The sequence below is a fragment of the Gracilinanus agilis genome, chromosome 4 (assembly GCF_016433145.1).
Source record: "Gracilinanus agilis isolate LMUSP501 chromosome 4, AgileGrace, whole genome shotgun sequence".
In the NCBI taxonomy this organism is placed as follows: domain Eukaryota; kingdom Metazoa; phylum Chordata; class Mammalia; order Didelphimorphia; family Didelphidae; genus Gracilinanus; species Gracilinanus agilis.
Genome location: NC_058133.1, coordinates 311,703,410 through 311,724,661, shown reverse-complemented (window position 1 = coordinate 311,724,661; position 21,252 = coordinate 311,703,410). Strand labels below are relative to the sequence as shown.

The following is a 21,252-nucleotide window of genomic DNA, read 5'->3' as shown; positions in this document are numbered from 1 at the left end:
AAGTCTAGCTTTTGAGGTTGGAAGTTCTAGGCACAAAACCCACCTTTAACATTTACCAACTGTGTGACCATGGGCAAGCCATTTGACCTCTCTTATCCTTTTTTCCTTTTCCATAAAAGGGAGGTAATAATAGCAATAGTAATAACTTCACTGACTGATTATAAGGTTCAAATGAAATAATGCATATAAAGTGTACTGCAATCTTCTAAGAACTCTATAAATGCTGACTATTATGTCCTAAGTACCCTATCAAGATTAAACTTACAATCTATATAGTTGAAAGATGACCAGATTTCATAAAATTATAGAAACTGAGAGTTGGAAGTTACATTAGAGGCCATCTTATCCAGCCTGAAAATGAAAGGAATTCTATTATAATGTACTCAAAATGTGGCTTTCCATCCTCTTCTTGATTTGGCTTATAAAAAAATAGTTTTGAGTCCTGGAACTACCTCTTACTACCTGCATGACCTTAGATGATTTACTTGAATGAATAAAAGATTCATTAAATGTGTACTATGTGACAAGCACTGTACTAAGTATTTGAGATAGAAATAAAAAGAAAGACAATTCCAGTATGTAAAGGGGCTTATGATCGAGTAGGAAAGGCTTATATTCTAATGTTTAAACTTCCTGGACAGATCTCAGTTTCCTTATTTGTAAAGTGAACAGACTAAACTACATAACTTGAGAACATTTTGAGCTCTAAATCATTAATCTGAAACAGATAAGTCCTGAACTTGTGATTTCACTGATATATAATACTCTCAAGTAAGGAAATTCCGTCTACTAATGCAAGTCAGCACTTCCTCTGCAATTCGCAGGCTTAAAGAGCTTCCCAGAAACATTGAGAAGTCAAGTGGCTTGCTCAGTGTCACACAGTCAGTATATGTCAGAATTGGGATTTGAACTCAGGTCTTCCTGGCTTTGAGGCTGACTCTCTGTACTTTATGCCACATCAGGTTTTCTGATTCTACATGTGAAGGCCAAGTGTTCTATGAGTATCACATGTGCAGACCATCCTTTGTCATATGGATAGAGGAGAGAATATTAGCACCATTGTTGTTAAGATGAGGATGCTGGAGAAAATGAGTACCTCATTACACTCTTTTCTACTTTCACCTCATCAACATTTCATGGATCTCATGGTCAAAAATTAATAGCACAATATTCTCTGGTATGTTTCATCACCCTCTCATGGAAACAAAAATCAACACTCGAGATTAATGAATAGCAAAAGAGTTTGGAGCCTCTTTTAGTTTTTAGTTTTTTTTTTTTAAGAATTAGCTCACTTCTTCAGAGAATGAACTGATAAGCCACAAGTTATATATACATATATTTTTGTTGGGTGTGTATAAATGGAGATTTTGAACCTTGGACTACATCACCCATAAATCCCTTAGTAATTTCCCAAAATTCCCTTCAATCTCTCCTGTGCCTTCATGTTTGCGTGGTCACATTATTGTTTTATAGTTGGCTGTAACTCCTCCCTCTTTCTCTTTTGCTCTTGGGAGTGGGCTGGTTAGTAACCTTTTGGTTAGTCTCTTTTGTTAGTTTATTATTAATAAAACTTTATAAAAATATAATATTTGGTTATTGGATATTAATTTTTATCTCCACAGGTGATACCTTCTATTGTGTGGGGAGGGGAAGGAATAGCTGAGATATCTGGGATAGATTCTCTTAAAAATAAATAAAATTTTAAAAGAGCAATTAGCTTATTTAATAAATACATAAGTTTAGTGGGAATTAAATAAGATTCAATGAGGAAGCTTTAGTAAAGTTTTCAACCTATTATCTCTGGTTGGCAAATTAGACAAGATCTCTCTGTCCATCTCATAATACTGATAAGTGGTTAACGATGATTCAAACTTGCTTAAGTCATATGGTAAGAAGATGTAGTGAAGGATAAATAAATTTAATAATATGATATAATATTTAATATATTTAACATAAAATACTTAGAACAAATTAATTTTACTGAAATTTTATGAACATTAAGGATGTCAAGTACGTCTTTAGAGAGATATTCTGAAGATTCCAGTGATAGGGAGAGATGTGAGAGAGAAAGTGAATATTATACCATGTATATAAAATAAGAAACTTTTCAGATTTTCCCTAAACTCTCCCCTAAATGGGAGGCCATGTCACTTGAGCATTGAGTCAGACCTCTAACCTGAAAAGAGCAGTTGCATGACAAAATAGATATCTCAACTTGTATTAAAAATAGTGGTTGTTTTTTCTTTTTTTTTTTGTCAAAGACTGTATTACGTGTTTTTCCAATTACATGGAAAAAAGTATTTTTAACGTACATTTTTGACATTTTGCAATCCAACTGAATAGTTTTAAATAACATTTTCAGAACTATTACTTTTTTATTATAGAACTTTTAAGATTGGTTAAGTCATATTTCCTAATTACACATATTGTGATTTACTTGGATATAATGTCGTACTTAACTTTTTCCATATCCAACTCTGTTGTTGTATGTTACTAAGCCTCAGGTCATTTGAACTCTGCATTAGTTCGGATGAAATAATTCAATTGCATACTCTGAAACTGGTCTTAATTATGAAATTTTTGGAAGACTGTGTCTAATTAATTTCACCTACAGTTTTTGGAAGAATCTAATGAGATAACATATGTAAAGTGCTTAATAAACCTTAAACTTTTATTAGTATTATTTCACATAATGCCCAACATATCAACAACCTTCAAGCAAAAGATTGAACTGACAATTATCCATTTAAGATTTCTATATTCACAATCTTTTTAAAGTATTCCATTGTTATCACTTGACAAATGGAAAATTAGGTATATTAAGCTTATCCTATTATGAGAGAAAGAAAGAGAAATATTAAGTTGTTTACAAAGACAACTTATTTCAGAATAAGAATTGTTTCAGAAATCAAAGATTGCTATTTTGATACATTATAAATACTTATATATTCTTAGAAAAAGATTAGAGATGAAGAAATATCTATCGCTTGTATTTAGAAAAATATATTTGGTGTGAATCTAGTCTTGGTTTCTGTGGAATCAGAATTCTAGGCTTATTATATATTTGGTCTACCGTACTGTAGTTGTAGCATGAACTTGGCATTTCTGGGAAGATTTCCTGTCAAATTAGATAATGCTGTTCTGAAGGTCCATGGAAATTACTTTTTCTATGGGAAATCTTCCTTTCTTCAGAACAATGGAAAAACTTGTATTATCTGCTTTGATTTTTCTCATTTTTGAAACATTTTATCTCTTTCTAAAAAGTTCCTAATGAACTCATGCTTTCAGCTGCTGAACCCCAGTAATTTTCTTGTTTGCCTAAAGTATCTTTCTAATTTTATATACCTTCACTAATCTCCCAATGCTCTACACTTTGTTAATCCCATCTAAAGCTCTGTGTGTATATATACAAAAGGGAAGCTTCTCCATAGCCTCTACTTCAGTTTTGAAAAGTTCTCCCCTTTGTGTTCATTAAGAGCTATGCTTTGATTATGTTGAAAATGTTAAACTGAGTTAATGACCTTATTGACCAATAACAGAACTTTGCTGGGAATTTTATTTTTAATTTATGGTATCAAAATGAGAACTGATATAACTCATTGCATTATCTTCCCAGTTGTATAATAATTTAATGTGTTTAATAATGTCATGTTTCATGAGATTAAAAATATTACAATATTTTTTCTTATTAGATTTAATCGTACCTTTCCAAAAAGATGTTGTTGTGAATCATAGGTTTAATATGTGTAAGATTTATCTTGTCTTATTTCTCTACTTCAGATACCTAAATATATTGAAATAATTTCAAATACAATAATAATAATAATTTATTATAAGTTCATGATACTGCTTTTCAAATAGAATGATGAGAAAAAAGGATTAAAGCATTCAAATTAAATCTGTCTGTGAAAGGAAAATATATTTATCACACATTTTGAAAAAGACTTATTTTTAAAGAAAAAAGTGAATTGATCTGTTGTATAATCATTTGACAGTGAACTAGCAAAATAAAAAGGGTTAGAACTGTAATAATAATAAGAGAAAGATAATTTAAATTATTTCGGTATATCAAATTTTCTATATGTTGTTAAATTTTTAGAAAACTAAAGTTTTGCTAATAATTTTTATGTTTACATATGATATATGCATATAAATGCACTTTTCAACATTATGTCTACAATGAAAGAAAACAAAAAAATTGAAAATAAATTTCCTCAATCTCTAATATTAATTTTACATTTCACAATTTTCCGCATCCGTAATTTTAAAAATTCCAATACTAAAATACTCTAATAGAGTGTTAGTTTCATTGATATGATTCTTCCTTCTTAAAATGGTGACAGAATTCCATCAAAAGCTACCCATATCCTCCCATACATTAAATATAGGAAATATACCCATTGCCCTGAAAGTCTTTCTAACATTCTCTTCACCTTATGCATGGATCCCATTGGAACACACGGGCTGTTCATTGGTTGTCCCTTGCTCTTGCTACATAACAAACTCCTCATTTCTTCTGGTCATAAATTTTTCTAAATACAACTTTTAGATTCTTTCTGAATATCTTTTCAGTGACAGTATCTTATTGTCTGTTGATTCCCAAAATGCACTTCATTTAATCATATCAGTCTTCTAAATAACTAATAATTTATAAACAGATTTTTGAAAATTACAGTGAACCAAAATTATAGTGACTTTATGATTAAATTATCTTGCACTAGACATAATAATAATAAATTACTTTCCTTTAAAAAAAGAAATATATTTACATTTGAATTATTTGGATTTTTTCAGATACACTTCTTGGTGCTTAAAGATTATTTGGTACACTCCTGTAAGTTCAATTTTGATTCTACAATGTAAAAAAAAACAGACTATAGACTATTCATTAAATTTCCTTTAGAATTACTTATATATAATTTTATAATTTGGCACATTGCCAAAAGAGGTAGGCTTGTAATCAAGAAACAACAGTTCAGGTTCTGCCTCCCATGCTATTTGTGTGACTATGGGCAAAACACTTAAACTCTAAGTGCCTCTTGGTAACTCTTTGAGACTATAAATTAGAAAATAATTCCTAATATGCAGTCTGTAAGTGGTCCTATTTCACACAGTTCTGACATCTATCTATCTATCTATCTATCTATCTATCTATCTATCTATCTATCTATCTATCTATCTATCTAATACTTAATTTTTTTTTCATTGTGGAAATATGCTTTAACTGTGTTTTAATAATGAACATTTTTCTTTTTCGAAGGACCAAAAGATTTGCTAAAATGAATAATAAACTAACACATTCTTTATTTATATCTACTTGAATTTATGGATCTTTTTATAAATGGTCTCAAATTAATGTAATTTGTGTTTGGTAAAAAGTCAATAAAATGTTTCACTGTAGAGGTTTTAATACTGAGTAAAAGGTCAATGTTGAAAATTAAATAAACATCTGTAGCATCACATGGTACCAAAGCCTGATCATGGTGTTGAAGTGACCCTGAATTTTCAGTCTATGACAAAAGAGGACAAACTCTGGAAGAGCCTCCAAGCTGGAAGAGTTGTGAGTTAGAGGTCAGCACCTGCTGTCCATTTTCCCATAGGTCAGATATAAACATATTCAGAAGGTTGGCCAAAAAGTGATGAATTATTTTTTGACCATGATGACTCATGAAAAAAGTCTATTAAGACATGGAAACACAGAAATACATCTCAGTGGAGGGAATAAGTATACTTTAGATATTTAAAAATTTTAAAAGACAACAAAATGGACTTATTCAAGGTTGCACATTTAGTAAGTATCTGAAGTGGGATTTGTACTGAAGTCTTTCTGATTCTTTAGTCAAATGCTATCAAGGAACCATCTATCTGCCCTATGAATTTATACTAAAATAAAAATCTTGTCTCTTTTCATGTCATATCACATGTCTAAAATATCATAGTCTCTTCAGCTAGCCATATTATCCAGTTATGAGGGCTCTTCCTCTTAAAAATGTTGTTTGTGTAACCAGAATGCTGATGTTCCCTCATGAAAAAATTGTGACTCTTATTCACTCTTCACTTGCTTATACCTGAGGTAACTATCTTGTTATATGTTTTAAAATCTTTTGTTTTGATCTCAATAGCTTTAAAAGAAAAATATTTCTCAAATTTGTGCCATTGGATCATTGAGCTTAAAGAGGCGCCAGAGGTCACAGATCTAACTCTATCACTTTATCAATAAGAAAACTGAGGCTCAAAAAGTTTAAGGAAATTGCTAAAATCCACAGTTATTAAATGGCAACTTAATTGGCAAAAATGCATTTTTGCATCTTTAAATTTATAGTACTTTAATATTTTCATTTATCTCTGCATCTTTGATTTAATAGACAGGTGAATAAACTTCTGGAAATAAAAAATAATATTGTTTATTACAAATAATCTTTCCATACTAAAAAAAATAGAGAGGGTAATTGATGCAAAGATTAGGAACTGCACAGACTTGGCTTAAAAATGAGATCTGAGAAAATCTAATTAATAGTAGAGGTGAAAGATAATAAAACCCAAGATTGGACATTGTTAGGCAAAATAAGAAACAATAATGAAAGCTATGAATATTTCAAGATTATGCTTATAAACTTTAATATTTAGAATAAACAGAGTTGCTTGATGTGGAGCCTGGAAAATATGAATTTGAATTTTGCCTCAGACATTAGTTATGCAGCCTTGGACAAGTCACTTATCCTTCCTCGATTTCAGTTCCTTCTTTTGTAAAAGGGCCTCTTGAGGTCCCCTTCAACTTTAATTTCATGATACTATGTTTGAATGACCATATAAAATGAAGAAGTAGGGTGTTGAAATGAGCCATCCATCACCAAGGGGACTAGAATTCAGGTCTCCTCATTCCAAATTCAGTGGTTTTCTATTTAAAATGTAACCTAGTATATAGTGAATGATAATTTCACGGTTGATCCTGTTTTTTTTTTGGTTGTTGTTGTTGTTGTAGCATTTGTAGGGGGATGCATCTGGAATGGTCGTTTCATCGATATAGAGAACTCCCTAATGAAGAACGGTATTCTGCTGAGAGTTCTATAATTTATTTCCTGGTACCTTGAGAGGTTAAGACTTGTTCAGGGTGACTGTATTTTTTAGAGGTGAGATTTCAACCTAGGTCCTACTATGGAGGCCACCTATTTATTCATTATGTGGTTGTTATGTTGAGTCATTTCAGTAGGACCCAACTCTTTGTGACCCATTTTTGGGTTTTCTTGGCCATGATCCTGGAGCATGTTACCATTTCCTTCTCTGCTTTATTCACTGTAAAAATTTTATTATTACATAATAAATGGGTTTTAAAAATAAATATGCAGAAATTAAGCAGGAAACAAAGATGGGAAGGCTTAGGTAACAGCATGGAATGGAAATGCAGAGCTATCATATCTGAAGCAGGTGAAAATATTATAGATTGAAAACCTGCTCAGTTCTAGAATATTCTCTCCTGAGCATAGGGGATAGCTATAAAAATATTCATGCAATCTGAATTTTTAAAAATCCTATTGCCATGGCTATTAATAGAAATATGTAATTGAATCTGACCATGTCTTTTTCCTCTCCTGGCAATGCACAGTTTTCAAGTACAAAGCTGTTGATTTGGATCTTCACATTTGTAAGAACAAATGGAAAATTAGACTTAGTAATTCTAACTTATTTGTTATTGTTTTAGTTGATATGTTCTATTCTTCTAGCATAAATGATGTAATACAGGAAATAATTAGGTAAAAGGATTTAATCACAGGCATTTTCTACATAGTCATAGTCTTCAGACTATTTTTTTTTATAAAAAGGAAATTAGTGGGGAACAAAGTGGATCAGTGGATAGAGAGCCAGGCCCAGAGGCGGGAGGTCCTAGGTTCAAATCTGGCCTCAGATACTTCCTACCTGTGTGACCCTGGGCAAATCTTAACTACCATTACCTAGCCCTTACCACTCTTCTGCCTTAGAAGCAATACATAGTAATGATTCTAAGATGGAAGAAAAGACTTTAAAAAAAAGGAATTTGACATGATCCTCTTAATGCAAAAATCTGTCATATCACAAATGTCCTTCACTAAAATTGTCTTAAGCAATATCACTATGTACTATAAAATGCACATATGCATGTAAAACACAAATAAACATATATGTCCATGCAGAGACAGGATTTTTAAAAAATGATTTGATTTAAATTTAAATTAAAAATGATTTAAAAAATGATTTGATATTACAGAAATGTCAGAAATTTTTCCTCTAAAAATATACTTCAATTTGCAAGAACATAAAGTAATTCTAAGTTCTTTCCATTATGTTGACAATTATTTTCTTTAAACAAGAAACTGAAATAAATGCCAAAAGTAATAAGCCATTCTTACTTGAAAAACTTTTAAAAATTACTATAAATTTATATTTACTAGAAATGCATGCATTTTTCTACACTCTAAAGTATCCAAAACTCAATTTGATGAGTTTTTAATGGGAGATTTTTCACCCATCTGAGATATCTTGTTCAGTCATATACATTGACATCATATCCCAGAATCCCAAACAATATACTTTTGGCTTATCTTAAAATAATGATTTCATTCAACCTCTTCAGTTAAAGTTGCTAAATTAATCCTGCAATTCTTAAAAAAGGATACAAAATTGTCAAAATTTTAAACCACTTAAAAAACCTATGAGTACCAATGCAAAGGCCCTTTGCACATAATAAAGTTGGGTTGTTTAAGAATAAGTGGATCATTCATTGGCAAGTGAGCAGTCTTTGGGAATGGTACTATGGCAATCTCTTTCTGACACTACAGTGCTGCATTCAGTACAAAGAGTACATGGAGAGAATCAGAGTGGAATTATTCTTGTCTATTATATCTGGTTCCCCTTTGAAAGAAGAGAAATAAAGGTAATCATTCCTTTTTTGTCTTAATTATTCCCTCTATAACTATCTATTCTTCCAAGGCTCTAGAATTTCCATATCCCTGCTTAGAAAATTAGGACTTTGTAGTTGTGAATATAGTATTAGAAAAATGGTCTCCTGAGCTCCCCCCCAAAAAATCAACTTTAGAATCCCTCCAATCAAGAGTGTGCTAGAGACAGCTCATACTGGCTCAAGAGAGTCAGTTGATTGTTAAATTTTCATATTAAACTTTAAAAAAATTTGCTTTAGAAGTGTTTAATGCATTTTTTCAGGGAGTTGGTTATTACACATTTACCTGCACACCCCTGTCTGTCTCTATCCCTAATCTTTTTGTTAATTGTAGGCAATATTGATGTTTACAGAGAAAGCAAAAATGGCAGTTCTAAAGGCTACTTCATGCCTGAAAAGAGACAAATGACTAACTAATTAGAAAACTCAGAAAATAATCCCTGAGATTATAAAACTCCTAAAAGTTGAGAAGGTTTGTTTGATATTTTTTTGGGAGGCCATTTTTGGGAGGTGAATCTATTAAAGGATTTCCTATGGAAAGTCCTTTTACCAATGAAGACAGTAACTCACTGGCAACTTAGAGAGTTGCATGTGTCAGAGAAATCTCCCTATCTTTAAGCTTCTATCCATTTCTAAACTTTGCTAACACACACACACACATTTCCTCAAAGTCATATTTTATGCTGTATGTAGAATCATATTGTATATAAACATCAGTTTCTTTTTAGAGGTAATGTGGCTTAGTCAATGAGAAAATGGTCTTAGAGTCAAGAAAACTCATCTGTTCAATTCTCACCTCTGATACCACTATTTGTGTTACCTAGAAAAGTCACTTAATGACTCGTTGCCCTAAGATTATAAATTGCAGAGAAGCTGCTGATCCTCAGAGAAAAACAGTTTCTTTTTATTAAACCCTTACATTCCAACTTTGATTCCATACTGTGTATTGGTTCCAAGGTAAAAGAGCAGTAAGGGCTAGGCAACTGGAGTTAAATGACTTGCCCAGGATCACACAATGAGGAAGTGTCTAAGGCCATATTTGAACCCAGAACTTCCCATATCCAGGCCTATCTATCTATCCACTGAGCCACTTAGCTGCCCCCTGAAAAGAATGTTTGTTTGTTTTTTTAATCTGACTCATAGTCTCAAAGTGCTTTGCAAATACTATCTCATTTTATCCTTACAATTACTACATAAGGTAAATGGTATTATCCCCATTTTACTGATGAGGGAACTAAGGTAGGCAGAAATTAAATAATTTTCCCAGGGTCACTCAGATAGCGGATGTCTGAGAGAGGACTTAACGCAGATCTTTCTAACTACAAGTCCAATGTGCTACCTTAATGAAATCACAGTTCAAGTCTCAAAGCAAAGAAACTCTTTAAATAACATAATTTAAATTAGAAAAAGTTTTCAAAGAAGGAGACAGAGATCCTGGGGCACCAAGTAGTTTTTAAATTTCTTTATCTTCTGAGACCCTAAAAAGTGCAATGAAAGCTTGGTGGATAAATACATTGACATTAAGATGGCAAATAAGAGATGACAAAACATAAGGTACTATATTTCCTAAACTTTCTTCCATGCAAGTACTCCATTTTCAGCCCCCCACAATAAATGAGAAAACTCAAGGCCAAGAAATTTAAGCAACTTGTGCTCTATCAGAATATTCCCTCAACGGAAAGAGAAAGAACCTTGTTTTTTTTCCCTCTTCACTAGACAGCCAATTAGATAAAAGTCACCTCAGAAATCCCTTTGAACTGATAAATCCTTAAAAATTAACCATTATTTCCAAAGCATATTCCTATTAATAGACATTTCTGAGAAAGTCAGGGGCTCTAATCTGTCAGTTTGACATAATGCATCCTCCCTGAGGAGACTAAGGTCACTGCTCATATGCCAGCATGAATTCATTAGTTATGCCATAATTGCAATGTGATTATAGTTATCATAGTAATAGTGAGTGTGTTGAAGGATTTAGGATGGCAATGAGATGGTCAAAGGGGACTATTTGGGGAAATACTTTTCACTTTGTTCATATGAATTTAATCTCATTAAAATATCATATGCTTCTTTGCATATATTCTAACCAAAATTGCTAGCACTTAATGAGAGGAATGCCAGATAATTTGCTAAAACATCCCTTATTGAACAAGCTGCATCTTGACATTGAGTAGGCCTAGAGCTCTCCTTAAAAATCCATCTGGGCTTGTGATTATCATTCTTATAACTTTATTCTGTCTCAAAGTTGAAACATTCAAACAATTATGTCTTAGTTTATTTCTTTCCAGGGTAGTAATATTCTTTCAGTTTCTCTGATTTAGAGCCTCAATGTCATTCTTGCCTGCCACTCACCTTACATATCAGTTGCCAAATCTTGTCACATATCAACTCAAAAACATTTCCAATATATTTTTTTCTCAACTCAAAACCATTTCTGATATCTATAACTCTCTTTAAATGGCTACTTCTCTAACTCAGGTCCTCATCATGCATTTTCACTATATACAAGTGATTATAACACAGTAAACACTACACAACTAGTCTAGTACAATAGTCCACAAGTAAACCTGATCTCTTTATTAAGCTTCTAAAATTATGGCTGATTTTTAAAAAGTGATATTGAAAATATTAAAAAAAGCTATTTAATATTTCCTTGAATAGTTAGTTCTGTTCCCTTTTACCCTTAAGTCACAAGGAAAGTAATCTGAAAATCCATTCCTGATTCTCCTTTAACATTTCTTATTAACATTTTGAAGCATTTTCTTGTTGTTTTTTTCTAAATGCTAATTTCTAAAAAAGCTGACATTTGTAAGCTTCATCCAGTGTTTTGTGGAATACAAAGTTACAAAGAATAAAAAAAAATGCTTTTTAGTTGATGTCTTTTGAGAGACCCTTGCTATCAGAATCTTGGTCTATTGAAGTTGCTGTACAATAGGATGTTAAAGGGAAACAGAGATATGGGAAATGTTAGTTCTTCCTCCTATTTCTCCCATTTCCAGAATGTGACAGACCACATTCATCTACATTGGATATATCTCATCAAATGGGAACAACATTTTCTCCACTACCGTTAAAATTTTGAGTCAGGATATTGTAAACTGAGTGGTAGTGACCATTACTCAGAAAGCCTTTGTGAGCTTTCTTCAAGGCATAAGTCTGAGATTCTTTATGGTACTAAGGCTGAAGTGGGTATTATAGGCAATGGCTTTATGAGCATCCTACTTCCTCTCCAGGAAATGCTGAGAAATGCAGGCCCAGGAGAAATGCATTGCCACACACAGCATGTATGGGCCAAAAAGGACTCTTACTCTAGAGTCTTGACCATAAATTAACTATATCAATCTGAAACAACCAGGAAGATTTCTCTATGCTTAGTTTAGTTCTGAAGGTGTCGTATGTGTCCCAGAAGGGAATTTATCTGTTCACTAGGAATTTCAGTTCTAAAGGAAACATTTTCCTGTTCTAAGTCAATATGGACCTCAAAACTGACTCATAAGGGAACTTATCGTTCAAAGGAACTTACGGGATTTAGTTTAATCCCCTCATTTTTGATGCATTAAAATTGAGGTCTATAGAGGTGAATTAATTTGCCCAAGACCATACAGCTAACTTAATTTTCCCTGGTTCTTTGACTTAAAATTCAGTCTTTTTTCTCCCATACCATACTACTTTTCTAAGCTTAAATTTTTTTTTTTAATTTTCCAACCATAAATTTTAGTTGGTAGGTGATAGGTGTATTTGTAAGGGCAACTTGATTCTGTTGCTTTAAATATACAATCTTACTTTTTTAAAGCTGCTTTGTGGAATTCTGAAGTGAACTATTAAATTCTAGCATTTTTCTAGTAAATTTCATCAATTAACTGTAATTAAAGGACGCTATACCTTTCAGTTGCATTGGGCCTCACTTTAATCCTTCTGAACCCAAAGGACGTGTGTTCCTTCCATGTAGCCATGTAGCATGTACTTTAATGGCAAAAGCAGAATGCACAGAAAGCAGTGCAAAACCATGGGAATAAAAAGAACACAAGTCATCTCGTGATACATTTGAAACCAGGATGATAAGAAGTATGGTGAAACAGAATTTAAAGCATTCAAATAAGGACAGCAATGTATTCATAATACTGGCATATCTGGAGTTCTTTGTATTGCTTAGATGACTCCATAAAAAGCACCAATATTTTCCTCATTTTAGCTATTGCAGCATTTCTGAAAATTTGCAACGGTCCTTTTTGTGCATTGAGAATTATAAATTGGTAAGTTGCAATTTTCACACTTTGAAAATTCTTACCAAAACATTCAACTCTTCTGTTTATATAGGAAAAGCACAAACAGTATGCCAGAATAGTGAAAGAACCATGTATCATCATCTTAGAGTATCAAGAGAATAATCTGAAAATAGGACGTTACCCAAACAAGATTAAAGAAGAGATCAAATATGATCTGGTAGTTTACTTTTGGGGGGATGTTCTATAATTTGTCTCCGATAAACTCCTTTGGAGGCAATGATTGCAAGTAGGTTGTGGTTAGGATTTTAACATTTATCTTCCTAGCAATTTCATAGGAGCATAACTGGATTATTATCTAGGACAACTTGTTGCTCCCCCCTCTGTACCTGACCAAGTGATTACACCCTTCTTGAAGAAAAGATGAGATTCAAGTTCTTGATCAACAATAGCAGAAGAGCAAAAGGAAGTAGTCTTGATATTTTTATTACTTTGATAAGGAGATTCCTGCTACCCTGAAATGCTCTCTAATTTATCTGTATAAATAAATATAGTTTTATGAAACATGGATATTCATTTTTTTAGGTAATAATATTTTCCTTCAAGAATTCATCTAATCTACTTATATACACTGACAATTAACATTGAATATTCTATTCAGCTCTTTTCAAAGAAACTTGAGCTCTCTACATATATTGCAAGTTCAAAAGCAACAAAGATGAACTGAGTGAATAATTGTCATTTTAAATTATTCTGCTCATGAAAATGTTCACTTTTTAAAATCCAAGAGAGCAAAGTTACGTAAAATACCTATTACATTTTATAATGGAAAGGCAACAATGTCAAAGGGTTAGAAAAGTTACATTAATATTTACCTTTTGAGGAAGAGCTATAATTGTCTTGTTCTTCAATGAATTAAATGCACATAATGATGGAAACAAAAGAAAGAAATCAGCAAATTTATAGTTAGACAAGGAAATGTGTAATAAGACAATGACATGAACAATAAAAATATATATAATGTATAAAAGTGATATGATAAGTTGTAATGACAAACCATGAGATGCCAAAGTTGAGGCAGGATCAAATATGGTACTAAAATAATCAAAGAAGGGATGATGGAATCTCTTGTCTTCAAATAGACTTTAGTAAAGTCCTCAGAAGATGTCAAATGAAACCACAAAAAAAGAAGAGAAAAATGTAGATAATTGAAAACAAAAAGTTCATGATATCTCTCTTCTACTTTTTGGGAGCCTCATAATTTTCCAATATCTTTAGATTTGTTTGCAATGTGATATTAGATTTTCCATGGGAAATATATTTGTTTATTTATTATAACATGGCGATTATTTGTACAATCATTTTATTGATATTTACATGTCACGTTAATAACAATTCCTTTTCTCTATTTTAGATACTATATCATTCTAGCTCATCAGAATTTGCTAAGCAAAAACTGTTTTCTTTATTTTATCTCTGGCAATATCCCTATATTTTAAAGTATATTTCCTAACATTGTTTTCAAAGAAGAAAGAATCCTAAATATGTATTAAATGGTGCAATTCTGGGTTTCATTCAGTTTTTCTGCTTACATTAACAATCAAGAAGTTGCTACTTGATTCATCAGTATATCTATCAAAAGTGGATATTTATTTTCATAGCTATTCTGTGACTTAATGATAACAGAACTCTAAGTTCAGATCTATTGGAGTCTTGAAAATGAAGAGATTCTCTGTGTGTAGGCTTCTACTAGAAGAGCCATTCATTTCCCACATTATCTCCCTGTGATATGATTGTGCAGGAAAGAACATTTTTCTATTCTCTGGCCCATAAAATTACCCTAGATGTTATTATATGAACCAAATATTGTAGTATCCTGTTCACTCCTCTGTATTATGACAATGTCACTGTGAAGCCAGCAGATGTCTAAATCTTTGAGGATCTTCTCCAACTGACCTCTCTGAGGTGATAGCATTATACTAATGCAAGTATGCTTTACTTAATTAGCATCATTTCCAGAAACTACAAGGAGACTTCCTCTTCTCTTTTTCAAATTTACTTTCTACTAACTATAAATTTTCATTCTGATAAATACCAGTAGTGTCAAACAGTCAAAAATTGGTGCCACTAACATATATAAGGATCTCTGTGGGATTCATATTGACTTAGGAAACCATGTATTAATATTATCTATGGCTTTTGGTATGTTTATTTTTCAAAATATTTCCCAATTCCATTTTAATCTGATTTGAGTCTTGCACAGAAGTGTTATGGGTTACATATGACCAGCATGTTTGATAGATTGGAACAGACCAATTGTTTTTCTCAATTTTGAATTCCTTGAATAATCTAGTTTAATTTGAAACTAAGTTGCATAAATCAGCCATTTAATGTTCTGTTCTACAGATAATAGCTATTTGATTAATAGCTTTTGAATCAAACTGTTAGGGATCAGATCCTATAGAGTACATTAGTTTCCTATTTGAACAAATGATTTTTTTAAAAAAAAGTATACAAAACAAATTTTATGGACAAGAGCAGTTAACTGTGTTCTTTCAAAGCAATTTTTCAGTTTTCTCACACTAATAATGAAGACTGATTCTAAAGTACCAGAAAGAATACTCAGCAGTTTGACTCACTCAAGAAAAATAGCCATATAGATGAATGTAATGATTACCACATCAAGAAAATCTGGAAACAACATACTACATAAAGATAGTGGGAAATCATTTAGGAATAAAATTACTTTTTTTCCTTTGGTAAAAGGAATTTGGAGTCAAAATCAGGAGCATTATTATATTTGCTTCAAGAGTTTTATGAAAAATGTGTTTAAGAAAAGTTTAACTAAATTCAATTGTCAAATAAAATTATTCTGGTAAATAAATGAAGGAAGGAAGCAAGGAAGGAGAGAGGAAGGAAGTGGGAAGGGAGAGACAGCAGGGAGAGAAGGGGGAAGGGAGCAAGTAAGTAAAACAGCACAGAAGAAGCTCAAATAATGTAATGAATTCATGATTTCACTGATATGGTGTATGTCTATGTGGGGGAAAAACAAAACAAAACCTTCTACCAATGGAGATCATCACTTTCTTTGAAGAGTTTTGCAGAGTTGTCTAGACCACTGAAAGGTTAAGTAACTTGCTCAGGGTCACACAACTAAAATGTGTCAGCGGGAGGACTTGAACCAAGGTAAAAACCAGCTCTCTATTCACTATGTCATACTAAGTCTAAGCTGGGAAACAATTAGTATTATTCCCTCGGAGAAATAGTATATAGAAATATATCTCAGAAAACAAACCAAACTTGTTAGAATAAAGTATACTCATAAGAAAGTATAATTGTCACTCTTCCAACTTAAATCCTATCTTTTTGATTAATTGAAATCCTTTAATAAATTCTTTTGACAAAACATAATTGAGTGAGGCAAAAACAATTATTTGGGATCTTTTTAAATCTATCATCAAGAAACAGAAAATAAATATTTTGAATACGAATTCAGCAATGTACTACTCATAAGAATATATACCAAGTAAATTTTGCCTTATCCTAGGAATTCTTGGGGTTTTGTTATTTTTGAGCACTTTGACATTGTCTACCACTGTTATCCAAGGTATTTATCTACAACATATCAAAAATGAGAACAAATTTAGACTTACAGATTTAAAAAAATTTCTGATACCACAATATATTTTTAGCAGTTGCAATTCAAGAACAGGCAAATTTCTATGACTCTTGAAGAAATGTACCAGTGCAGAAGTACCTAGTAACATTAGGCAAGCAAAAAAGTTGTAACTATAATAAAATGAGCCTGTAAAACTAAATATTAGAAGAAAAACACAATTCATTTCCAGTCATTCTCTTTCTTCCCCTCAGAGCAAACCTGACAAATTGATGAATTTCTCTGCAAGACATCTGTGAATATTAATATCATGAAATATCAAATATTCAGTTTTAAGCCAAAAATGTGACTCTAACAGAAATTTGAAATATATCCCCCTTGAATCTGTAGAAGCAATTCTTGTTTTTTGGTAATAAAGTAGCAATAGTATATCATCATATATAATCAATATGCAATGCATTTATTTGTTATGAAACCCTTAGAGTGCTTGATTTACAAGTGGAGGAAATGCAAAGAATTTCTAATAAGAATGTCATTTAGGACCCAGATAGCTGAAAAGATAAAGTTGACAACTCATGATGGTACCTAAGCATCAAAATTTTAATCAACCTTGAATTGTGCAACAGGAAAACATGAATAGATGACAAATCAAGCCTGCACCTATTTTTAAGTTAAACATAAAAATAATTACTTTTATTTTTTTAAGGGTGAGTCTCTAAATGTTCATTAATATTGAACAATCTTCTGACACGGTACCAAAACAAACAGAACCAACAATGGATATTAGATAAAACTAAGAAGAGATAAATAAAAAAAGAAAATGATTATTTCAAAAAATAAAGTCAAATTACCACAAACATCATCATTTCCAGAGGAGGCTCTTTACCCCTTCTGTAAATACAATTGTGTTATATATAAGTTGAAAGTATGATGCATCAATACCTACAAGTTTAGGGTTTTATAGAACCAGCATTCCTCTTCATGTTAACACTTCCTTATAAGTATTGTGATATCCATTTGAAAATTCAGTTATTGCCTCTTATTAAACCTTTGATTTTTGTTTAGAATCAGACTCTTAAAGTTGAAAGAAACTTCAAAAATCATCTAGTTCAATGCATATCTGTGTTTTGATGCTTTAAGTAAAGCATTTTTATTCTTATGGATCACAAAAATAGGTCAAGGGGAAAAACCATAGTATTCACAAGGAAAAATAAAAAGAAAATTAAAAAATATATGAGAAGAGGTGACATACCAAGCAAAGCCATTAGTCAGACCAGAGACTGAACCAAGTAAACTGAAAGTTTTCAAATTTCTAATGCAAAAGTCCAGCCATATTTCAATATAATATGTAATCAGTTCTAGTACCCACACCGTAATTAGCATTTAAATGAAAAGAAGAATTCCTAAACATAGAATAAGAGACAAAGTGAAATTCAACTATGATAGGTACTGCTGGGGGTGGGGGAAACATTCAGCATTTTAACATTGACCATATATTATTTCTGTCATATCTATTTTGACTTCGTCAGGAATATTGTATTTATTAATGTATAATGATTCCCAATAACTATTTTATCAATTAATTATTTATCAAACATTTATAAACTGTCTATTCAAGAAAAGACATCTAGGTTTCCATGTTTTTTTCATAACTATATAACAATAACAAATGTTATACATTTAAAAGAGTAATTGCTTCTCTCTCTCTTTTTTTTTCAGGAACCAGCAATCTAGTAGTCAATAAACAAACCATCTGACTTGGATAATTTTTGTGACTTCAGTTTTCAATTTAAAAAAGTAAATTACATATGTCATTAAATATACCATACACATTAGGGAATAATAAGGTAATACGCATTTCTGAAATTGAATTCAAAGCCCAGGCATGTCTATTATTTGACTCTAGTAACTAGAGTCTAAGTACTTGCAAATCATGATCCTCATTAAGAAAATGTTGAAGTGATTGAACTGGCAGATGAGTCAACAGAGTAGGCAACAAGCACTTAGTGGAAGAATTCTCTTTAAGATACTTTTTTCCTTTGATACCAGAGAACTATTATAAAGTGCAAGAGTATGTTTTTTCTTTGTCATTTTCACATTGTATCTTTTCTGGGTTTGTATCACTTATATAGTACTTTAGATTAACAATCCAAGAATTTAAATAAATCAAGTTCTTTACCATTCACACAAAATTCATTATTTTAGGCTATAAAATGAATAACATATTCCGAACAAAAGTATTTGCCCTGAAACCCAAAACTGTTTTACTATGATAGCTCATTCATTAGGTGATACCTTGTTCTATACTGCCGCTTCTTATTGGAACCTGTGGGAGCTGTCTTCCCCTACGATTACTGAAGGCTGTGTCTGCAGGAGGAGACTGTCCTGGACTTCCTTGTTGGTGTATTCTGCAGGGGAAATGAGGGGGAAAAGGAAACCAATGCAACTTCAATACAAGGCAGTGATCAAGTTTGATTTATTTTGCTTTTTCATCTTAGCCAGACATTAAAATGCTTGTCTAATCCTCATTGAAGGGAAAAAAAAACAACCCAAGCACATTTTTTGATGGATAGGAAAAAAAAAACAATATCAAGAGAGCATGGAAACAGACTGTGAATATATATGTCCCTCAATTCTACATAATAGAATTATACTCAATTCTTTGAAGGCAGGGATTGTCTTTTGCCTTTGTCTATAACCTCAGTGCTTTAGTCTGGTGTCCGACATAAAATAAGCATTTAAAAAATGCTACTTGATTGAGTGATTGACTGGACTTCTGAACTGAGTAGCTTCTAATTTAATTATTTTGATCATACTGATATTATTTTGTGGATTTTCCATTCTTGCTAATGCTGAACCAGACATATATAACTGGAGGCTTAAGAATCTGAATAGATATTTATTAAGTCAATTTTTGCAAATAATCTACATCTCTATTATACGATGATAATATTTTCAGAATTATTCACACTACCTCCAAATAACTCCAGTTTAAGACTAATAATATGATCATCATTCTCTTAATGCTTCTTCAAATTTGTCATTGTGGATATTAAAACATTAAAAGAAACTAAAATAGTATTTCAACTTTGGACAGATATCCCAGGACACTAAGTAAAAGTTAAAACAATATATAGGTAATACAAGATGAGAACTAATCTCATTGGTATGGGTATTGCCTGATCAAGATCTTTCTCTATTGCTGCAGGTAAGCATTTTTTCTAGAATTATAGAGAATTGCCTGGGGTACCAATAGGATAAGTTACTTGCCCAGGGTCACACATTCAGAATGTATCAGAAGTGAGATATAAAGCTGGATCTTCTTGGTTTTGAGGCCAACTCTATCCATATTACTATGCCGCCTCATTAGATAACATGCCAAAGGGGGTGTAAACTTTTATCCAAAGTAATTTATTATACATATATTTTCCCAAAATTTAAAAACCATTTCATATGAATATGCCACAGACAGATGGAAGGACGTAACACAGCCAGATTTAATTCTTGATGGTTGTTTTGGGTAGGAAATAGAGATTTCCGTCAGCACAGAGAAAATAGATGTAAGTCTTAAGAGATGTGGGAGAAGTGTATAAGTGTCATGAGGAAAGGAGTCATAAGTATAGTGCCATAATGAGTGAAAGCATCAAATGTTCAGGAAGGTACAACACCACACTGACACCTGGGAGGCAGCACATGAATGTGGGGCTGTACATGGAATAGCAACCTTGTCAGAAGCGGAGAAGCTGGTGCCGACCCTCCTGGAGCAAGGTGATGTATAGAACACACTGTTCTGACACTAGAATGCTCACTCGACCTTGAGCGAGAGGGATGTTTTCCCCTAATGACTGGCTGATCAGTTGTTCTTGGGGTAGGGTGTCCCCTTCTAGAAAGATGTTGTGGGAGAACCCTAAAACATTAGGGTCAGAAAAAATTTTTCAGTCAACACGTCCACATATTCTTTCCCACCACCCATATGCCCAAGGAAAACTTTATTAAATTTATGAAATTGTGATGCTCAGAACCAAGCAAAACTTGATCATGTGGTTGCTGGACACTGGTGTGCCAATAAGTACAAATAAGCAACCTAGCACTGAGAATGTTCATGCTGAGTACATTTTAAAGTGATTAATTGAATTTCTTTTAACTAAAAAAAATCTTTTTACTCAAAGAAACTTTAGGTTGACATAGAAAAATCCAGTTAAGGATGTTTCTAATATTTTGTTTCAAGACAAAACATAATGTGTGGAAGATTTAAAGTATGATTTTCAAGCTAGAAAGAGGAAAGGGCCTAGATGATAATAGGATAGGGTACTCCTGATGAATTCCCTCTAACATGGCATACTCTGTCACTTAAATTCCTAGAGAGTTACTTACAGAATTCAAAGGTTAAGTGACTTGCCAAGGGTCAAAAAGATAGGGTAAGTCAGAGGCAATACATGTTCCCAGAATTTCCTGACTCCATGTCTAGTCCTATATCTGGT

The 21,252-nt window shown here is 32.2% G+C and overlaps 1 protein-coding gene across 1 annotated transcript in view; it reads right to left on the bottom strand.

Annotated features, from left to right (window-relative positions):
- The window catches only part of RIMS1 (regulating synaptic membrane exocytosis 1), a 225,974-nt gene that overhangs the window by 120,484 nt on the left and 84,238 nt on the right, over positions 1–21,252 (bottom strand). Inside the window, exon 17 of the mRNA XM_044675361.1 lies at positions 19,067–19,179. Coding sequence (XP_044531296.1) covers positions 19,067–19,179 — 113 coding nt within the window. The remainder of the gene's footprint in view (positions 1–19,066; positions 19,180–21,252) is intronic.